Source organism: Bidens hawaiensis, unplaced genomic scaffold, assembly GCF_021521415.1.
Source record: "Bidens hawaiensis isolate Kalapana, Puna unplaced genomic scaffold, B.hawaiensis_p1.1 tig00008086_1, whole genome shotgun sequence".
Taxonomy (NCBI): domain Eukaryota; kingdom Viridiplantae; phylum Streptophyta; class Magnoliopsida; order Asterales; family Asteraceae; genus Bidens; species Bidens hawaiensis.
The window spans coordinates 27,753-51,460 of record NW_027491572.1 but is presented as its reverse complement, the minus strand read 5'-3'; the positions used below and the strand labels follow the sequence as shown (position 1 = coordinate 51,460).

Genomic DNA, 23,708 nt, shown 5'->3' with positions numbered 1-23,708 from the left:
CGCAAACGGCCAACTAAAACAATATTATTATAACAGATAACAAATACAACCATTGGCATATGTCACAAGTCAGATTACTAATTCTTTTTTTAAGTAGAAGATAACAACTGTTTGTCATAAGTTACAAGAAATAATCATGTGCAGGCCTAATTACTGATGTGACCTTGAAGGAGATCTATTATCAGTTCATCACTTTGATCAACAAAAAAAAACATTCTCTCTTTTTGTTCACAACCAACCGAAAGCTTAAATGGCTAACTCAGCGTTTCAGGCAGTGGTTATAACCGCTTTAACTATGTTGATACTTTCTGGGATATGTTTTTACTTTTTCTACAGGTATGTTATGGCAAAAAAGAGACGGATTGATTTTGGTTTGAAGATTGGACGAGGAGATTCGATCATGAATACCCGAGAACTGAGGCAACGAGGTGGCACTTTGAAAGGAGTTTTGGTAGAAGAGAATGGTTTAGAAGTTCTTTATTTGCGAAAGCTTGAAGACGGACAAATAAGAACTTGTGTATGGAACTCAATGGAAGAACATGAAAAAAGAGTTAATAGTAGTATTCATGAGCCGCCATCGCAACCACCACCACCACCACCACCAGCAGCAGTCACATTAAAGATGTCATCATCATCACTGCCCCCACCACCGCTACCACCACCACCACCATCATTGCAAACACCATCTCCTCCAACTCCTCCACCACCACCACCACCGGCACCAGCATTCTCTAAAAAGATAGCTTCTAAAGTACCACCACAACCGCTAGTGTTCCCAAGAAGGAACCCTGCAGTGCCACCTCCACCGCTTCATTCAGGAAGTGTTAGTTCATCAATGAAACCACCTACTGCACCAAAACTAAGGGCGGGTGATCATGAAAACAAAGAACACGAAGAACGCTCAAAAGGTTATAATGAAATCCCCAAAAAGATGAAGCCTTTTCACTGGGATAAAGTGAATACTGATGCAGATCATTCTGTTGTGTGGAATGAAATTGTGGATGGCTCTTTGAGGTAATAGAGATTTTAAAATTTTGAACAAAGCGGTCCGCCTTCTTTTTCGATGTAACAACTTTTTACATCGAAACAGAAGGCAAACGAGCTTTGGTAGCAGAACTAAGTCTTTTATAAACTACATTCATAGATCATGGGGTCATAACAACCGTTGAATTCTCATTTTTGTTATTAAATTTATGATACCAGGTTTGATGATGAACTTATAGAAACCTTGTTCGGTTACAACGCCACAAAGACGAAAACAACAGAAGCAAAATACTTATCGCCCACTTCAAATTTAACTCCAAATGTTCAAATTTCACTTCTTGACCCACGAAAATCACAAAACATAGCAATCGTACTCAAATCGCTAGCAACTTCCAGCAAAGAGATCCTTGAAGCACTCTCAGAAGGTAGAGGATTAAATGGAGATATTTTAGAAAAACTAACAAAAATATCACCAACTGTAGAAGAAGCTTCTAGAATCCTCCAATTCAACGGGAACCCGACCAAGCTCCCTGATGCTGAATCTTTCCTGTATCATATACTTAAAGCCATCCCCACTGCATTCACCCGGATCAACGCAATGTTGTTTAGATCAAACTATGACCCGGAAATACTGCATCTGAAAGAATCATTACAAACCATTGAATCAGGATGCAAAGAGTTAAGAGCTCCCGGGATATTCCGGAAGCTTCTAGAAGCTATTCTAAAGGCGGGTAATCGTATGAATGCTGGAACCGCAAGAGGTAATGCTAAAGGGTTTAATCTTAGTGCTCTGAGGAAACTATCTTATGTTAAGAGCAGTGATGGAAAGACTACTTTACTTCATTTTGTTGTGGAACAAGTGGTTCGGGCCGAGGGTAAACGGCGTGTGACTAATATTAATAATCAAGATTATGATACCAAGATAAAAAAAGAAGAGAAAGACAAGCAATATTTAATATTGGGTTTACCTGCTCTTGGAGGAATAAGTAGAGACTTCTCAAACGTGAAGAGATCCGCGGTATTAGATTATGATAGTTTAATTAACATTAGTCCGAATCTGACCGCACGTGTTAATGAGATTCGGGAGCTCGTGACACAGTGTGGGGCCGGTGGACGAGACGGGTTTGTGAAGGAAATGAAGGAGTTTCTAGAAGAATGTGAAGATGAGCTCAAGGTTGTTAGGGAAGAACAAACAAGGGTTATGCAGCTTGTAAAGAAAACTACTGATTTTTACCAAATTGGATCTTCCAAACTTGAAATATTTGGTGTTGTCAAAGATTTTCTTGACATGGTGGATCAAGTGTGTGTGGATCTTAGTAGGAATGTGCAGAAGAAGAATGTGAAGAGTGCGGGTCCCACGTCACCGTCAACGAGAGGCCCGTTAATGGTCCAAAACATGCAGTTGTATTTTAAACCTGATAATTCTAGTGATTCAGAAGGTGATTTTTAAGGTTGTTCAGAAGTAGGAATCTTAGACTTTTTAAGTACCACTACCATTGTATGTTTTGAAAATTCTAGTGATTCATTCGTCCGCAGCATTGGTTTTTGATTGTATTCATTTGATCAAATAACTCCCTCAAGTTACAACCTATCACTACTGAAGAAGGCACAAAACTGCAGACTCTAATCTTCATTGCAATTTTAGTATTTTTTTTAAACGTCCAGGAAACCTTTTTTAATCGTGTGTGACTTACTTTCAGATTTGAAGTATTTTGTAATCAGATAAGACGAAGTTTATGTAAATAACAAGACTGAATTCTCAATGAAAAACATAGTTCTAGTCATAGTTATTAAAAGCGACGCTTTTTTGCGCCTGGTCATTTTTTTCAGGCGAAGCGCGCCTGCAGCGACTTCCATAAAAGCAGGCGCAATTTCAAGCAATTAGTCGGCAATGGCTTATTTTTTTGATTTTTTTAGGTTGATTTTATTTAATTTTGTTCAGATTTCACACTTAACATATTTAAACAACTTACCAAAAATGAATAGGCTTAACAAATTAACTCAATATAGCTATAAATTGATCGACAACTGTTAATATTTACTAAATTTATGAAATTTTTGTTTGAACAATTTGGTTATTTTGGAATTTTAGATGATTTTGGTACTTTATGTTGAGGATTATGGTTATAAAATATTTTGGTATTTGAAAAAATTGATATTTTGCATTACAAATTTTGTTTTTGATTTTTTTAATTGAGTGTGCTTTTTTTTTTGAAGCCCACGCCTTTTTTGCGCCTAGCGCCTAGGCCCTCCGAAGGCCTATGCGCCTTACGTGTGCCTAACGCATTTGATAACCATGGTTCTAGTTCGTGTGTTTCAAACAATCAAACATCCCTCCTTTTATAGTTAGGGAATAATCATAATCGTTAAGTTGAAACAGCACAACCTTTCGCCAAAGGGTAATGCGTTATAACTGCATCAGTGGAAACTTCATCAGAGAGTTACCACTGCTTTGAGTTAGTACTGAACATACATACCACTGCTTTGACAGTTTGACTAGACAAAAAAAGCACCCAAGATGATGAACAATAAATTCAAATTATTATTATAACTTCATCTGCTTAAATATTTGTACTGTTCAAAACACCTAAATGTCAAACAACACAAACCATTATAGAACAACGCCTAGATCAAGTCTTGGTAAACAAGAAAATAACATACGAGTGTGTAAATTTGGTGTTTCTGAAATGAACCTAATGGCAGAATTTAAGAGGGATGCTTCAAGTTTAATGACTTAGCCATAGAGACAATATAACTGAAGCACTACTTCTGATCAGGAGCCCCATCATGCTCCGATTTCTGCAGAATAAAGACAAGTGAAACTTATAAACTAAATAGAAGTTGTAGAACTATGTATAAATAATTCACATGATTGACTTCAAAAAAAAGAAAAAAAAACAGAGAAGCTAATGCACTAAATTGAACACGGACATGACCATAACGGATCCAACTGTGAAGCTACTTTAACATAATCTCAAAGACGTTCTAATGTGAGTGGATATATAAAAGTCATCTGATGATTCGTGAATAGACTTAGGGGTGTGTACAAGGGGGTTCGGTTCGGTTTTGAGCCTCCATAGAAACTAAATTTTTCAGTGATGGGTCTATGTAAACGATCAGTTTCGAGTAATCGTTTTTTGTATGAATTCGGTGCAGTTAAGGATCAGCTACCCAAACTAAACTTAAATTGCTAAACTTTACAAAAATAAAGAGTGGACTTGGGTTTTAGTTCCAAAAATTTTAAGCTCATTCATTGCTTTTAAGTGATTTTTGTGAAGTTTAAAAATTTAAGCTATGTTGGCACCAATCTATAACCAAACTAAATTCATATAAAAACTGATCTAAACAAAAAACTATTGGTTATGTACGCCCATAACCAAAAATTTCTGTTTGGGTGGAGGCTCAAAACCGAGCCAAGCCACCCCGTGCACACCCCTAGCACCAATCAACAAAAGAAGACACAGTACGATTAACAAATGTAAAAAAATAAAATGCATCTGACGGTAAATAATTTCTAAACTTTCACAGGTTGTATGCTGGAGAACCATAAGTTGTTGGTATGAAAAGGAATGCAGAAAATTGGTTTTCAACTACATCATAATCAAGCATTTACAGTTAAAGAAGTTGTTTAAAAGTCTCTCTGTCTCTTGCACGCAACTCACAAGTATCAATGAGGCATGATGGATAACCTAAATAGAGGATTAATTGCAAGTGTTGAGCAGAATATGAATGTTTCTTAGCAGCATCTAGCTTCTTGTCAAGCAATTTATTAAAACTTATTAACATATGAACTTCACTCACGAAGGGAGAAACATTCCGCTCAAAAGTGTCTTTTATAGTTTTATATCCTTTTAAAAACCATATTGTACTAGAATCAAGCACACCAATTTCTCATATTAGTTAGGTTATGGTGAAAGATACTCTTATACCACGGCACTAGTCACATATCGATAATAAGCCTGATAAAGTATAAAAAGGGTGTAGCATCTAATCCTGTTATTATATAGTATCAATCCTTTAAGCACTATTTATTTGTCAAAATAACAAAAAACAAACACAAACGAAAAAAGAAGAGGTTCAACATTAAGACGGAATGAATCAAATATTTGGGCAAGCAAGCAGAACCATAGGCCCAAATTTTAACCATAAAACTGATGAATATCCTACATGTCTCTATTATGTGTTAAACCCTAGCAAATCAGCAAACTATCTGCCTTGAATAGACGGATACTAAATCAACAAGAGTTAAGGTTTGGTTCATATACTATACCGATTGAGCTTTGTGCCAAGCGAGGCCGCGGTAAACGTTGACGGAAAACGTGGCGCCGAGATAGATGGTGGCGACGCCTAAACCCAAGGTGAAGGCTTTGAATGTTAAATCTCTCCGGCTTTGTTTATCAATCCCATGGCTAACCCTACTCTCGAGTAGTTTTTCTTCCAATTAACCAATCTGACGCAAATAAATAAATGAAAAAGCAACCTTTTTGGTTAATACGAATTTATTTAAAAATATGAATTGCATCCAAATCACTAACCCCGTTAAATTTAATTATTAAGTCAGGGGTAGACATGTCTTTTCATACTTTTTTATTATATGAGTAAAGTGTCAAAATCGTCCATTTGGTTTGGTCACATTTGCAAATTTCGTCTAAAATATTTTTTTTTCGCAACTAGACCCTCGATGTTTCTCAACTGTTGCCAATTTCGTCCAAATTGTTAACTCGGTCTAAATTCAACGTTAACTCAGGGATGTTACTGTCATTTTACATGTTTGTTGTTATTATTATTATTATTATGTGTTTGTTCGATAACATATATAACATCTCACAATTCCTATGTTTGAATCTAATATAGTATCCGTTGGTTTATTCTTAGTCATATAAAGAGTTTAGCTCAGTGTAATAATAATAATAATAATAATAATAGTAATAGTAATGTTAACAAATACGTAAAAGGATAGTAACACCCCTAAGTTAACGTTGAATTTAGACCGAGTTAACAATTTGGACGAAATTGACAACGGTTGGGAAACATCGAGGGTCTAATTGCGAAAAAAAATATTTTGGAAGAACTTCGCAAATGTGACTAAACCTTGGGGACGATTTTGACACTTTACTCATATAATAAAGAAAGAGTGAAAGAACATGTCTATCCCTGACTTAACGATTAAATTTAACAGCGTTAGTGATTTGGATATAATTGGCAAGAATTGGGAAACATGGATTGTCCATATGCAAAAAATAAACCTTTTGGACTAAATTCGCATTATTTGCCAAACCACAAAGACAAAAATGACACTTTACTCTTTTTTTTAATACACGTGAAACGTATGGTACCGAAGGGTATCTAAAAAACAAGAGGTTCGGAAGGCGACTCGTTGAGATGTATGAGTTTTCTCTAATAGTTATAGATGGATTCAAAGACGGATCAAAGATTAGCTGACACATGGTATTTTTCAGAGAAAACGTCTACCTAAGCTTCTGAGGGAAAATGTCTGATCCCAAGTCATCTACCTAGACATGTTCTGAAGGGTTAGACGTTTCCTCTCAAAAGGCGTTAAACATTTTCTCTAAAAGATAACGCATGTCAGCTAATCGTGATTTGTTTGTAGGCTCGATTATCAAATAAAACTCTTAGGTCCTGTTTGTTTCAAGGATTTGGAAGGAATTCTAAGGAATGGGATTTTAAATCCCATGAATTGATATGTTCGTTTCATCAAATGAAAGAATGGGAAATGGAAACTAAATCCTATCAAATCCCACATTTCATGGGATTTTAAAATCCTATCTATTTGAAAGTATTGTTATGGAAAATAAAAACCCATTCAAAAAAAATTCAAAAAAATTAATAAAAAAATCATAACTCAAAATATAAATCAAAAACAAAAAATGTAAAAAAAACTAAAACGTTTCCTTCGTTGTCCTCGTTCTTCAAAAAAAAAAGAAACCCAAAAATGAAGAAGATTCCAATTCCAATACATATTAACCAACCAAACACATAAAAGGGATTCTCAAACATTCCATTCCATTCCATTCCAATTCCAAATCCATTCCAATTCCAATTCAAAATCCTTTAAAAAAAGTTCATGAAACGAACGGGCCCTTACATCTCAGAAATATCACCAATATCAGAAATGTCACCTTATGAATCCCTTGTTTTTCAAAATAACCCTATGTAATAGCATTTCCCATGTTTATTTTGTCCTTTCTCCATGTTCCTTTTGTCATATTTGTGATTTTTCTTAAGTTTTCTATAAATAAATATTTGAAAAGAAATTATGATATATTAAAGAAGTGGTAATCCCAAATACATGGAACATATATGTTTATATATACATTTAACCAACATAACTACCAAAAGTAACTACCATATATATTTAATATAGATTGTATCTCTGATTTTATAACACTCCCCTTCAGATATACATTACTGTTCATTATACACTATTAACAACATACTTCAGGATGATGTTAATTAGGTACTTCAGGACCTATGAATAAACTAACACTGCTGGATCAATTATGCTGCCTCGTTAAAAACCTTACTAAGAAAACCCAATGTGACAAAACTTAGTCAAGGAAAAGAGTACAGCGTGTATAGTGCTCCCCCTCAATTTAACCAATGTCTTTCAATCTTCGAAGTCCGATTATTTGTGATAATTTCTCGAAACTGCTTCTAGGTAAAGATTTTGTGAATAAGTCAGCTAGATTTTCACTTGACTTGATCTGACGAACTTCAATTTCCCCTTCTTTCTGCAGGTCATATGTTGAGAAGAACTTTGGTGAGATGTGCTTTGTTCTGTCACCTTTGATGTAGCCTTCTTTGATTTGAGCTATACAAGCAGCATTGTCTTCATAGATAATTGTCGGCTCTTTCTTGATTTGTTCTAATCCGCATGCTTCTTGTATGTGATTAATCATTAACCTTAACCATACGCATTCTCGACTTGCATCATATAGTGCTATCAGTTTCGCATGATTTGAAGATGTTGCTGTAAGTGTTTGCTTAGTTGACTTCCATGAAATTGCAATGCCAACATAAGTAAATACGTAACCTGTTTGAGATCTTGCTTTACGTGGATCTGATAGATAACCAACATCAGCATACCCAACAAGCTGGCACTTGTCATTCTCTTGATAAAAAAGACCTAAGTCTTGTATCCCGCGAAGATATCGAAATATATGCTTTATTCCAGTCCAATGTCTACGTGTTGGATTCGAGCTGTATCTTGCTAGTACATGTACCGCGAATGCAATATCAGGTCGCCTGTTATTTGCAAGATACATAAGGCTACCGATTGCGCTTAAGTATGGTACTTCTGGACCAAGTACTTCTTCTCCCTCTTCCTGAGGGCGGTATGGATCTTTATGTGGATCCAGCGGTCGATGAACCATAGGTACGCTATACGGATGACCTTTAGTCATACTGAAACGAACTAACATCTTCTGGATGTAGTTTGACTGGTGGACGAATGTGCCATTGCACAGATGATTGAACTGCAGCCCGAGGCATAATTTTGTCAAACCAAGATCTTTCATTTCAAATTCTTTCTTTAATAATTGGGCAGCTTTCTCTATCTCTTCAGGAGATCCTATTATGTTGATATCATCAACGTAAACTGCTATTATGGTAAACTTTGAGTGTGATCTTTTTATAAAGACACATGGACTGACTACATCAGACTTGTATCCTTCTTTTTCGAGATATTCATTGAGTCGATTGTACCACATACGACCAGACTGTTTAAGACCATACAATGATCTTTGGAGTTTTATAGCACACATATCTCGAGGTGTTGATTTTAATGCTTCAGGCAATTTTAATCCTTTAGGGATTTTCATATAGATGTCATTTTCAAGTGTCCCGTATAAGTATGCGGTGACAACATCCATAAGTCTCGTATGAAGTCCTTCAGAGATTGTAAGGCCGATAAGAAACCTAAGGGTTATCGTATCCACTACTGGGGAATACGTTTCCTCATAATCAACTCCTGGGATTTGGGAAAACCCTTGTGCTACTAGTCGCGCCTTATATCGTACAATCTCATTCTTTTCATTTCTTTTAATTGCAAATACCCATTTATAACCTACTGGTTTGACGTCTATGGGTGTTCGGACTACAGGTCCGAAAACATGTCGCTTTTCGAGCGAATTAAATTCAGTGTTTATGGCTTCTTGCCATTTTGGCCAATCATTTCTGTGCATGCACTCTTCAAGAGTTTTAGGTACATAATCATTTTCATTGATTACATCCGCTTCTATAGCATATGCGAATATATCATCAACACATGTTGTATTTCGGTTCCACAATATACTATCTTGTACATAATTAATAGAGATCTCATGTTCATTCGGTACCGGTATCTCTTCTGGAATTTCATTTTCCTCTGGAATTATATTAGTCTCTTCTGGGACATTTACCTATTCAGGGGTTTCATTTATGGCTTTTTCCGAGCTTTCACCAACTACATTGTTTTGCTCTTTTCGTTTTCGTGGGTTCTTATCTTTGGAACCGATTGGTCTCTCATGATTTCTTTGTATTGTAATCTCTTCTAGGATTACATCAATTCGAGCAGGTGCATTTGATGCTGGTATATGTGACTTTGTCACTCTATTTGAATCTGTGAATGCATCTGGTAATTCATTTGCTATTTGTTACAAATGTATAATCTTTTGGACTTCATATTCACACTGACCACTTCGGGGGTCAAGATTTAATAATGACGATGCATTCCAGATTAGTTCTTGTGTTACCAGTCTTTCTTTATGCTTATCTCCCCCTAAGACTGGGAACATTGTTTCATTAAAATGACAATCAGCATACCTTGCTGTAAACATGTCTCCTGTCAATGGTTCTAAATATTTAATTATAGATGGAGAGTTAAAACCAATGTAAATGCCCAGTCTTCTTTGTGGTCCCATTTTAGTATGTTGTGGTGGCGGTATTGGTACATATACCGCACAACCAAAAATTCTTAGGTGAGACAGACATGGTTCTCTTCCGGAGACCAGTTGTAATGGGGAATATTCATGATCAGCAGTTGGTCTTAATCTGATCAGTGCAGCGGCATGCAAAAGAGCATGGCCCCATGCAGAAGAAGGTGGTTTGCTTCTCATCAGGAGTGGTCTAGCAATTAATTGTAATCGTTTAATTAAAGATTCAACTAAACCGTTTTGTGTGTGAACATGAGGCAGAGGATGTTCAATATTTATCCTGATTGACAAACAATAATCATTAAATGATTGAGATGTAAATTCTCCTGCATTATCCATCCGGATATTTTTAAATTGATTCTCCGGGAAATGAGCTCTCAATTGTATGATTTGAGCTAAAAGTCGGGCAAATGCTACATTTCGAGTAGCTAAAAAACTCACATGTGACCATCTTGAAGATGCGTCAATTAATACCAAGAAATAGCGGAATGGTCCACTTGCAGGGTGAATAGGCCCGCAAATATCCTCTTGGATTCTTTCCAAAAATGAGGGGGCTTATTGTATCAATTTAGTTTGTGAGGATCGAATAATAAGTTTGCCCAGAGAGCATGATGCACATAACAAATCTTGTGGTAGCAATACTTTTAAATTTTTAACAGGGTGCCCGCTTGCACTTTTGATTATTCGTCTCATCATTATGCTACCAGGGTGACCAAGTCGGTCATGCCATATATTGAATGTATCGTTATCTTTTAACTTCCGGTTATTAACCATATATGATTCTATAGGATTGATATTAGTACAATATAAGCCAGAGGATAAAGCTTGTAATTGTTCGATAATGGTTTCTTTACCATATTTGTTTGAAATAATTTGAAGATACTCGATATTATTTTCAGATATCGTTTTTATATGATAACCATTTTCCCGAATATCTTTGAAACTAAGTAAATTTCTTCTGGATTTACTAGAATATAATGCATTATTTTATAATTAGATGGGTACCCGAAGATAATGTTATGTGGGCTCTGCCGGAGCCTTCAATAAGGTTACTAATACTAGATATAGTACTAACAGGTGTCTCTGCTGGAGACAACTCTAAGAAAAATTTTGTATGTTTGAGAATAGTGTTAGTACTACCGCTATCTATCAGACATTTATCACCAATCTAGCTCTTCTGGAGCTAGTATACATATTTCTTCAGGAAATAAAAATAAAGAAAAATGAAATAAAACTTATTACAAAGTAGGAATTTTAAAACATCACTTAAGTTAAAATAACACATTACATGAGTTTAAACTAAATCAATGAGTATGCGTTTATTATAGGAGAACTTTAGGTTCTCTTTATTTAGAACTTAAAGTTCTTATAATATATATATATAATATTTTGTGAAGCACAGTAAGATATAAATTCGTTTTGTGTATTTATTGATATTTATATGTATATGGATGAATTTGGTGCATATACGTTTCCTTTATGTTTTATGGATATATTTTGTTATTCTTAGCCTTTCTTACAATTACAGTTGGTGGGTAACTCCCATACCACTTATGTGATCTTGGATACTGTCACCGCCATTCAAATTTCGCCGTGATAATATTATATAATAAATATGGAAGGGATGGGTGGATTATTGGTGAAAGAATACATATTACCTCTCTTTCATATACCAGTTGTATATCACAAATATATCATATCTTGAAGGGCCTATTAGTATCTTTGGGCTTGGGCTTTGAATAATTTAGGCATGGGCTTATATATGTGGGCCTATTCTGTTAATAATATAAATGGAACACACATTTTTTTAGGGTTTATTAAAGAAACGGTTCTGCAGACAACGGAAAGAAAAATAAACACGGTGGCACTCTGTCATAACTGCGGTCAGCCTGTCACTAACCGCCTCGTCATAACCGCCACCACAGTAATCCACTGTCACCGTCACCATATCACACCGCCGGAACCTAACCAACTGCCGTCACTGAAGTCGTCGGAGTCCATCAAAACGTCTGCGCCGTCGCCGGATTAAGGTTTTCGTTCTTCCGGATTTGTTGTTTCGCCGGAAAACCGTTTGGTCGCCGGAAAGCCGAGGATCTGGAGCCGCCGGATTCGTTCTTCCGTCACCCATTAGATTCAGATTAAGGTGTTCGTTGTTTCAATTTTAGTGCCGAATTGATTGATAGGAAAGTGGGTTTGATTTCGTTAGGTATTGGTTTTAACTGTATTGTTCACCGCATATTTATACACTTCCGGCGAAGGTTTATTATTTTATTATTATTATTATTTTTTTATTTATGTTTTGGATAAAGATGAATGGATCGTGATGGCATGCAAGTTGTGCAGCAATATTTTTATATTAAATTATGTGTTGGATTTCTGTTCATGATGTTTTCAATTTCAGTGTTTGATTTTTGGTTTAAAATTCGACAGACTACTTTTGGCATTCTAAATATACTAATCAAAAACCTAAGTTTGGGGTATTCTAAATACACAAACCAAAAATCTAATTTGGGGCATTCTAAATAATGTAAAACAAAGAAGGATTGATATTCAGTACCCGGATGATGAATATGTTGATGAATCCGTGTGGAGAGCAATTTTCGTACTGATAATGTGAAAAGAAATTATGATATATTGAAAAAGTGGTAATCTCAAATACATGAAACATATATGTTTATATATATATTTAACCAACATAACTACCAAATGTAACTGTCATGTAGATTGTATATCTGATTTTATAACAATATTTGATATTTTGAAAAATCTAAATTATAGTCACAGCCACAAGCAATACTAACAAAGAAATCCAGTAAATTTTGCTTAAGCCACTTTAAAGCATGGTACGGCCCAACTTATGTCCAACTTAAACTCCAATTCTCATCTTGCACAATAGCCTGGCCCAATAGAACATACAAGACTGAGGTGCATTACTTGTAACTTGTAAGTCCACTTTCAGCCGAATTAGAAGTAGACCCATTTGTGCCAAGGCCATTAGAAATGAACTTTCAATACATTTCATTTTATGTAGCGACATTTTTACAAATTGAGTTGAATTCTTTATAAAAAAACACTTCTTAAAGAAATAAATAACATCTATGGCCTAATAAATCTCTTGGTATCACCACAGCCCATAATAGACGAGGGCAATTTCGTCACTTTCTCGACCCCTTCTTCAAACACCGTTCCCATACCCATGTAAAAATGGGACTCAATATGGCAATGAAAAGCCCAAACACCCGGGTTATTGGCTATAAACCTCAATGCGGTCCACCTGTACGGATGAACCGGCACGGTATTCTTCATAATCGGATTCACCAAGTTATAACCCTTCGGGTCCTCAGGCACATTAAACTTCCCACGTCCATACCCGACAACCCAAAAATCATGCCCGTGTAGATGCCACGGATGTGTCTCGCTATTATTAACATTCATTGTGTTTGCATTTTGAAGAATAATATCTACCGTTGTATTAAACTTTAGTCTATATAAAGAGTTGCTAGTAGTGGCATTAACATTAGGTGCAACAACTTTAATGTCGTAGTTTTCGTACCCGTTGATTATGTCCGGGGGCGGGGTTTGTTCAAACGTGTGAAGTAGGTTTTGTTTGAGTGATACGAGGTACGGTGTATGAGGAAGGGTAAAAGAGACATTATTAATAGACCACTTTACGCTTCCGTTGATTCTGTTTTGCGTGTTCAAAAGAATAATAACCCTGTCTGATGTTTGAGGCACGGGATGTATGTAGCTAGGGTGCGACTTGATTGCAAGGCTCTGGTTAACCCTAGCATCAATGTCGTTCCAAAACGGTCCACTTGGTGGGACCATTGGTGGGGACTTTGTGGGATGGTTTGGGTAGTAGTTAAAAATGGCTAAGCCATTTGGGGTCGTGTTGTTGCGACTCACCATTTTTGACACGGCCCAATAATTTCTTGATGGGTCTTGGTTTGCGGTGATCAAAACAGAGTAAGTTTCACCCGAGTAAATAAAAAGATTTTTAACCACGAAAGGTTCGACATAGTGACCGTCAGTTTCAACAATCGTCATATTGTGCCCCTGTTTTATTTATGTCAAAACGTCACGATAATTCAATAAATAAACGATTCGACTAAACATGGGTTTACCTCTATTTCGAAACTAAGAGCAGCCAAAGCAGTTAAACTTCCGATCCTAAGCCGGTAAGTTTTTCCAGGAACAACGGTTAAAACGTAAGGTGAGCATTCAGGATTAGTGGCATTACAAAGATCGGTTTCAATCCGGGGTGTACTACAATTGAATCTTCCTTTCCCTTGAATCAACAGTGACTGAAAGCAAAATCATAAGATTTAAACTTGGGAAAATAACCAAAACATCTTTTTTTTTTACCATTAACTTAATAAAATGGTAGTTGACACCTTTTTATTTACATAAATATCATTAAAATTTTTTTCTTGTTAAGAAAATGGTTGTAGATTGAAATCTGCTCAGCCATGTTGAGATATCTGATGTGCCAGGTGGAAATCTACTGCGGCCAAATGACACATGTCGTCTCCTTGTTGATCGATACTTTTAAAACATCAAAACATATTCTGTTAATTATTTGTGTCAGAATGGCCATATATTTTGGTTATCTTCCTTTCAAGTTTTACAAAACTTAAGGCGAAAACGAATAAGTTGACTTAATTTTGTTTTGTGTTACAAAATCATATGAAAACTTATGATAATTTATTGTGACTATGGAACTGTGTGTCTATATGTGATTTTATCACAAGATATTTAATAGTAATTGTATATTGTTTATAATTAGTTTGTTATCTAGAATTCAAATAATTGTAAATATATCCCTAGAATAAGGGATTTGATGTATTATTTATAGTCGAATTGTTTAATGAGAATGGAGAGGAAATTATTCCATCTTTCATGGTATCACAGCCATAACCGATCCTCCTCTTTTCTTTCCCACCCTCCGCTAACCCTAAGCCGCCGGTATCTCATAAACCGCTGGCCTCTCTTCTAATACTAACGATCCTCTGCTTCATCCATGGCTTCCCTCCACCCCACTGTCACCGTTAACAATATCCGGAACTTTGTTCCGATCACTCTAGACAACGAGAGTGCCCAATACGTCACGTGGTCGGAATTATTCCGAATACACTGCAGGGCCTTTCTGGTCGCCGACCACTTGGCACCACGAAGGGAAACCTCTTCCTCCTCTGCCGCCGCCGGAAAAGACATGGCAGCAGATCCGGCACCAGATTCTTGGGAACGTTTGGATGCAATCGTCCTTCAGTGGATATATGGAACGATTTCCCCGGACCTTCTCCGTACCATCCTCAAGAAAAACACCACTGCGTATGACGCATGGACTGCTCTTGAAAACCTTTTCCAAGACAACAAGGCTTCTCGTGCACTGTACCTTCAGGCAAAACTCACCAATACACGCCTCGAAAACTTCAAGGATATGGCCGCCTATTGTCAAGAGGTGAAGATGCTTGCCGATCAACAGCTTAACATAGACGTTCCTTTCACCGAAACATAGTTGGTTCTGCAACTCCTCGGTGGGCTAACCGAACAATACGTTACCATTGCCACCGTTCTCCGCTCCAAAGAACCACTTCCTGATTTCAACAACTGTCGATCAGCTCTTTGCCACGAAGAAACTCAACGTGCAGCCACGACACTTTATGCAGCAAACTCAGCAGCCGCGGCTCTACATGTCGGCTCGAACGGGTCAGCCGGCTCACATAGCAACACCGCACAACTCGATCCATGTGCGGACGTTCGGGCAGAAAACAATCAGGAGAAGGGTGGACTCGGCAGCGGCAATAATAGCCGTGGACGCGGCAGGGGGCGTGGCCAAGGGAGAAACTCAACTGGACGCGGCCGCGGATCATTCCAACAGATCGGTTTTTACCCCTGGGCTCCATTCCTGGGCATGTGGTCTAACCCGGGTGCGGGAAATTCACAGTGGAAACAATGGGCATCGACCCCACCTTGCCCGTACCCGACTACCAATAGACCCAACTCCTCGGGTCAAGGAGTTCTCGGCCCACGACCCGCTCAGGCATCCAAACTTCGGCTACATTCCCACCGACATCGAGCAAGCACTTCATACCATGGCCCTCAATCCCCCCGAGCAGCCGTGGTTCATGGATACAGGCGCCACAAATCACATGACAAACAACCCAGGTAATTTCACTTCTTTTTTTAATAATGGCATTTCACAAAATATAATTGTCGGTGATGGTAATACCATCCTCGTAGTCGGCCAAGGCAACCAAACCCTCACACCACCATACCCACCATTAAAACTAAACAATGTCCTACTCGCCCCTAATATTATTAAAAACCTTTTGTCGGTTCGTCGATTAACCACTGATAACCAAATTTCTATTAAGTTTGATCATTTTGGTTTTCTTGTGAAGGACCTCAAGACCAAGGCACTTATCCTACGCAGCAATAGTACTGGGGACCTTTATCCGCTCACACCTCAGATTCTCTCCAAAATCAGCTCTCCTTCCTCGTTCACTGCTCTTGCTCAGGATGTTTGGCACCAACGCTTGGGACACCCAGGGGCAAATTTACTGCATTTTTTAAATAAATCTGGTCATGTCAGTTGTAATAAGGCTATTTCTAAACTTTGTCAGCCATGTGTTTTGGGAAAAAGTACTAGACTTCCTTTCGTTCCATCTAATACTCATGTTTATTTACCTTTTGATTTGATACATAGTGATCTATGGACTTCACCGGTAATCAGCACCGGTGGTCATCGGTATTATATTTTGTTTGTGGATGATGTCACTAATTTTCTTTGCAATAAATCACAAGTTTACACAGTCTTTCAAGCATTTTACAAACTAATTGAAACTCAATTTGAACGCAACATCAAACAGTTTCAATGTGACAATGGAAAAGAATTCTCTAATAATACCTTTCAAAATTTTTGCAACCAACACTGTATGATTTTTCGTTTCTCATGCCCATACACATCTTCTCAAAATGGTAAAGCGGAACGCAAAATCCGCTCGGTAAACAACGTCATCCGCACACTTCTTGCCCAATCTAACATACCAAACACACTCTGGCATCATGCGCTGGAGGTCGCCACCTACTTAATAAACATTCTCCCTAGTAAAACACACAATTTCATAACCCCCACTCAACTCCTATACAACCGATCACCCTCATACGATCATCTCTGAGTGTTCGGGTGCCTCTGCTACCCTCTCATTCCTCACACCAAAATCCATAAACTTGAGCTTCGCTCAAAACCATGTGTCTTTCTTGGTTATCTGACTCAGCACCGTGGCTACAAATGTCTCGATCTATCGACACACAAAATCATCATTTGTAGACACGTGAGATTCGACAAAATCGTCTTCCCATTTAAAAACCTTAATAAACCACCACTTGAACACTACTCCTTCTTAACCGACCCTATACACCCACAACTTTGGCATTTAACTAACAACAAAGATCAACCGACTTCACCACCTATCGATCCACAATCCAACCAACCCGTACAGCCCACACCCATGGCCCAATCCCCCTTACGGGTCTATACCCGTCGAACCAACCACACAGCCCAACCTTCGGCCCATGCCCATACCCAGCCTTTGGCCCACCAAAACCCCATCGGGCCCACTGCCGATTCAAACCACCGATCCCACCTACACATACTACGGACTCCCGCACGAGTCAACTCACTTCACAAACCCCACAAACCCCACAAACTCAAACCCATACCATCCGCACCAGATCCATGGACGGAATTGTAAAACCTAAACAGCCATTTAATCTCAATACCATAACCATCTCCCCTGTTCCCCGTAACCTAACGGTTGCCTTGTCCACACCTGAATGGCGCCAAGCAATGAATGTGGAGTTTGATGCCCTTATTAAAAATGGAACATGAGAATTAGTTCCGCACCAACCACACATGAATGTCATACGGTGTATGTGGTTATTTAAACATAAATTTCGGTCGGACGGATCGTTGGAACGGTACAAGGCGCGGTTAGTTTGTGACGGTCGAAACCAGCAGCTGGGTGTTGACTGTGGTGAAACATTTAGTCCCATAGTAAAACCGGCAACAATCCGCACGGTACTCTCATTGGCTCTTTCACAATCCTGGTCAATTAATCAGCTCGATGTGACAAATGCGTTTCTACACGGCTCTCTCAATGAGACAGTTTACATGTATCAACCAATGGGGTTCCACCACCGAGACTATCCGGATCACATATGTAAACTTAAAAAAAGGCGTTATATGGGTTAAAACGGGCACCGAGGGCGTGGTACCAACGGTTTACAGGTTTCGTTATCACACTCGGTTTCACATAGAGCCGATGCGATAATTCATTATTTGTATACAACCACGGATCCAAGACTGCATATATCCTCATTTACGTGGATGACATAATTCTCACAACCTCCACGGACACTCTAGGAGTCTCATTGTGAACAAACTCGGTTCGGAATTTGCTACGAAAGACCTTGGTCCTCTAAGCTTCTTTTTGGAGATTTCGGTAAAACGCACAGGAGACTCTATGTTCTTGTCTCATCGAAGCTATGTGAATGAAATCTTGGATCGAGCTGGCATGACAACCTGCAAGTCGGTCCCAACCCCTGTCAACACAAAACCGAAGTTAAGTGAACATGACGGGACAGATTGCGGTGACCAAACCCTTTACCGAAGCCTAGCCGGGGCTCTTCAGTATCTCACGTTTACTCGCCCTGATATTTCTTACGCAGTCCAACAGGTGTGTATTCATATGCACTCACCTAAGATGTCACACTGGAATGCTCTTCTTCGTATCCTTCGATATCTTTGGGGATCCTCGGACTTCGGCCTCACGCTTGGACGGATGCGCACCATTGCACTACGAGCATACACAGATGCAGATTGGGCGGTTTGCCCAGACATGAGACGTTCCACTTTTGGGTATTGCGTTTACTTGGGGGATAACCTGTTATCTTGGTCATCAAAACGACAATCTACGGTTTCCCGCTCTAGTGCAGAGGCTGAATACAGGGGTGTCGCGAGCGTGGTGGCGGAGATATGCTGGCTTCGGAACTTGTTACTTGAGCTTCATCGTCCTCTATTGGTAGAGACACTAGTTTACTGTGACAACATCAGTGCAATATATTTATCCGGCAACCCAGTTCAACACCAAAGAACGAAGCACATCGCACTCGACATACACTTCGTTCGCGAACAAGTACGTCGTGGTAACGTTTGCATCCTTCATGTGCCCACACGCTACCAAATTGCGGATATCTTCACGAAAGGCCTCCCGAAGATTCTGTTCGATGACTTTCGAGCCAGTCTCAGCATTCGACAACCTCCCGCTTCGACTGCGGGGGTGTAATAGTAATTGTATATTGCCTATAATTAGCTTGTTATCTAGAATTCAAATAATTGTAAATATATCCCTAGAATAAGGGATTTGATGTATTATTTATAGTCGAATTATTTAATGAGAGTGGAGAGGAAATTATTCCATCTTTTAATATTCATAGTAGTTGAATACCTGAGGATCACCAACCCAAACAAAGGGGATGGAGGAAAGTCCGGCGGCTTGTTCATAGGTGCTTTTGTGATACCAGTCGTTAAGAATGATGCTTCTATCATAGTTGTAGGAGAAGGGTTCGGATTCACCGGCAGGCAACGCCACCCGAATCGATCCGTATAACCCTGCCTCTCTTTGCATACCGTAATGTGCATGGTACAAGTATGTTCCTGCCTGCATATTTAGTCAGTTTAATGAATATCCTCATTTTGTAGCGGCTTTCGGTGAATATTATTTATTTGAAACCATAAATCAAACGTTCATATACACATAATAGTATCGCATATCTTATAATTAAATAAAACATATTTAAAATGATGCTTAGTAAAACCCGTGTGTCGTGGTGCGAATTTGGTCGGTATTAGGTTACAGCACCGGTACTAAACTGAAAAATAAATTCGTCAATGCTCAAATACAAAAAATTAACATATTCCAAAAAAACATGTGTTTTAACGTTGAACCGACACGAATTTGGTCGGTATATGGTTACGGCACCAAAACTAAATTAAAAAACAAATTCCTCAAAACCAAATACAACAAATTAGCATACTAATAAAAAAAAAATCAAAACCTAGCACATTGTGGCGGCAAATCCGCACACTAATTTTGTTGGTATTGAAGGTATTGGCAATAAACCGTAAACATAAATTAGTAAGCATAACAAAACATGGAAGATAAGCACATATATGTTGACGTGGTATCACCACGTCTCATCACGCGAACCAATCACATGCTTACGACACCAAGCATGAACATTTATTTTAAAATTATGTGGCGTTGACAGCCGAAAGACAAGGGTACACGCACCAATCGGCCGGTGTCCCGGTGGTTGAGTGTTATGTGCCTTATGTCCAAGGCTTGATGCAAAACTACTATCGAGTCGAATGTCTCACCGGAAGCAGCCTCTCTATTCCTACGGGGTAGAGACAAGGCTGCCTACATCTTACCCTCCTCAGACCCTACCATAGCTTTGCTATTAGTGGGATTTACTGAGTACGATGATGATGATGATGATGATGAGTTAAATAAAATAAAATATGTATAACTGTTATGGTCACTAACAGTAAAATAAAAATATAATTATTTCAAATGAAGATATGGGGTATGTTTGGCAATATTAGCTGGTGGCTAGTAGCTGAAAGTTGGAAGCTCATAGCTGGTAGCTGTAGCTTTTTAGATATATTTAGGTGTTTGGCAGAGCAGCAGGAGCTTTTAATAAAACTAATTGGATGCTCGCGCGGTGCGGCAGAGTGCGCACGCAATCTAACATCAACCCTATAATTAGTGTCGGTACGTGATTCACTTAATAATTGTTCACACATAACCCGAATGCAAACTTGTGATTCGTGCAAAGGCAATAAGCGTGTACACACCGTGGCGAAAATCAAGAACAATGCTCAAATATACAGTAATTTCAAATAGATAATTTTTTAAACCAACCTTTTTTTATATGAAACCCTTTCTGACCCGACATCGTTTTAATCTGAAACATGTTCTGATCTGGCCCTTTCAACTCAAAACCGTACCGACAAGAACCGAACTAAATTAACCCTTTTTGTATCGACTCGTTCCGACCTTAATTTGGTCTTACACATGACCCGAGCTCGTCTGACTCGACTTGTTACCGGTAATCACGTAGTATACTAATTTTTTAAAGTTAAAGAAGTATAACAATATTATACTCAAATTAAAGAGAATAAAATGATCTTTTTTTTATATAATTTGTTAAAAAAAATATTAACGTGTGAAAAAGTTATGATTTTTTAAATAGTCATGGGGGTAGTTTGTTTTGAATAAGGGTAAAATATGTAATTATTATATAAATTTACAAAAGTTGATGAAAGTTCAAGTAATAAACTTGTAAATTCAAATGTAAAGGCTTCTAACTTTTCCTTAAACGCTAGTATTAGTAGCGTCTAAAAATGAAACTTTTTCTTCAAACTTAAAAGCTTGAAGCTTCTTCAACCAAACAAAGCTATGGTCACTAAAAAGTAAAAAGTAACTACATCAAGAAAACAAATCTTTGTCACTGATAAAAACACGAACACGCAAGGTAACTATGAGTCTTGAACTACAACCGCTAAAGACAATCATATAAGTATCACCTTGTCACTTGTCGCATTGAAATTTATAAACCCGAACATAATACACGTACTTATCAGTGTCACCATGTATCCAGATGCGACCCGAGCTTCTTGTTCTTTTTAAACAAGTCAAACGACTTAGCAGGCAAAAAATTAATGATAGATTCAAGTTCTGGACGAGTTAATTAAACGAGTCGTAAATGAGTTAATGCACTTTAAGTATATTTTAATAAAGTTTTAATTGGTTAAAGACGTTGGACATATATGTACTATATTTTTAACCCATTCATATACAACCTAACCCGAATACAACTCATTTATTAAATATGCATATGCATGAACATGTTTACAACCCGAACCACCTATAGCTCACTCAAAACCTGATTATTTTCATGACATGTTAAAATCGTATAGGAAATCGAAACCGCTACTTAAACCGCTTGACTCAAAAAAACTAAATAAAATCACTATTTCTTTCAGAAAGTTCGTTACTTTCTATTCATGTCCTCCAAACAAATTATATCTAAAGGTGTTTTGAAATATATTCACACTTACCCTGTCAACAACAAACTTATATCTAAAGGTGTCTCCTGGTAAAATAGGACATTGAGTAACGCCTTCTGTTCCATCAGCCCATGGACTTCCAATCTACAAATCAATTAAAACTAAAAAAATCTAATAACATAATATCAACCAAATTACTAACTATAATTAATCTATCTGCATGTGTGTTAACTGTTACGCACCTGTCGGATACCGTGCCAATGAATAGCGACATTTTCGGTCAACAAACTGTTTTTGAGATCAACAACAATGGTGTCCCCTTGTTGAGCCAATATTGTTGGACCCGGGGTTCTACCATTAATGGTGATGACTAGCTTCTTATAGCAATCCGGCGATTTAAACTCGTACTTAACCTCCCATCTATAATGTTTAATCTTGGCTTCCACCAAAGAGTTTAGACTCAAAACTGATAGCATAAATGCACATATTAATTGAAGATTATTATTAATCTTCATTGATGTTGATGTGAAGTGGTTTTTGGAAGCAGGTAGTTTTTGAATGATTCTTGTGAGCAGGTGAGATCTATTAGACAAGCATCTTTGTGCTTATATATATGTGTGTATGTGTTCTATATATATAGATTAATATATGTATTATTATATATATATATATATATATATTAACTATACTGGAAATTGCGTTCTGGTTTCCCTACCGTTACTTGTTGCATGTTATATTGAATGCGTGAAAGTCAAATTTTAGATATTTTTTTTGGATATATTGTTGACTTTGAATGAGGATATAGTGGGCTAGTGATGTCTTCAAAAGATATTATGGCATTTGATTGATACATCTCAATTCATATGGTTTATAAACTTTATAAGATTTGAGGATTAGGTTTAGTATGAAACAACTACAAGTGTATCGTGTATCGTGTATCATGTGAGCTTGTTAGATTTTTATTTTTTACGCCATCAAAAAGTTATTTGATACCTATCGGCATATCAAGTCCGTTAACTGATTTTCGTCAAGGTTTAAACTGGAATAGGTAATAAAATTGAAACCTTTGTAAAACACATAACTAAAAGGATAATAAAACCATACATACTTATAAAACTTTTGATATATTTTTAAGATACATGAAAGAGTTATTTGAAGACATTATTATATGAAGAAATCAATATCAAAGGGCTTGTAAATTTGTAATCATTTCATTTCCCATAATGGAAATGGTGTAAATTTATGTGTGTGTTTTGGAAGGGGTCTAAGTTAGCTATTTTAAAAGATAATAATTACTATTAGTGTTGGTAACTAATGCGAATTTATGCTAGTTAATTAAGTATTTAAGAAACTAATATTTAAAGTAAACATTTATTAAAATGTAACGGAGTATGGGATGCCAAGGAAACAAGTAAACAACTATTCATTTATTTAGCTACCTTTGTTAATTTGTTTTCTGAAAAGATATGTAAAGAACTAATAATGTATAACGGTGGGTAATCTTTTAATGACTTCATTAAGATAACACATTCGAATCAGTTGAAGGTAGAATGTGTTTGGTTTGCTAAAAATGCAACGCTTAATGATACATGGATTCCCTTAATGATTACTAGGCTATTGACCTGTGTACGACACATGTGTAAATATATAAA

The 23,708-nt window shown here is 37.4% G+C and overlaps 2 protein-coding genes across 2 annotated transcripts; one reads left to right on the top strand and one right to left on the bottom strand.

The window, feature by feature from the left end:
• Nucleotides 1-250: 250 nt before the first annotated feature.
• LOC143636919 (formin-like protein 4) lies at nucleotides 251-2,435 on the top strand. Its single transcript, XM_077104399.1, has 2 exons — nucleotides 251-1,014; nucleotides 1,204-2,435. Exons 1-2 carry the CDS (start codon nucleotides 251-253, stop codon nucleotides 2,432-2,434), a joined length of 1,995 nt encoding a protein of 664 aa, XP_076960514.1. The 3' UTR covers nucleotide 2,435.
• A 10,499-nt stretch (nucleotides 2,436-12,934) lies between these two features.
• Nucleotides 12,935-22,571, bottom strand: LOC143636918 (L-ascorbate oxidase-like). Its single transcript, XM_077104398.1, has 5 exons — nucleotides 22,299-22,571; nucleotides 22,108-22,200; nucleotides 19,430-19,642; nucleotides 14,042-14,221; nucleotides 12,935-13,973 (listed from the first exon to the last, which is right to left on the bottom strand). Exons 1-5 carry the CDS (start codon nucleotides 22,569-22,571, stop codon nucleotides 13,014-13,016), a joined length of 1,719 nt encoding a protein of 572 aa, XP_076960513.1. The 3' UTR covers nucleotides 12,935-13,013.
• Between the last annotated feature and the right edge of the window lie 1,137 nt (nucleotides 22,572-23,708).

Coding starts and splice junctions, on each gene's coding strand:
- LOC143636919 (XM_077104399.1), top strand. CDS start 251: ATGGCTAACTCAGCGTTTCAGGCAGTGGTTATAACCGCTTTAACTATG. Junction 1,015..1,203: donor ATTGTGGATGGCTCTTTGAG/GTAATAGAGATT, acceptor TTATGATACCAG/GTTTGATGATGAACTTATAG.
- LOC143636918 (XM_077104398.1), bottom strand. CDS start 22,571: ATGAAGATTAATAATAATCTTCAATTAATATGTGCATTTATGCTATCA. Junction 22,201..22,298: donor ATTGGCACGGTATCCGACAG/GTGCGTAACAGT, acceptor ATTGATTTGTAG/ATTGGAAGTCCATGGGCTGA. Junction 13,974..14,041: donor CTCTTAGTTTCGAAATAGAG/GTAAACCCATGT, acceptor TAAATAAAACAG/GGGCACAATATGACGATTGT.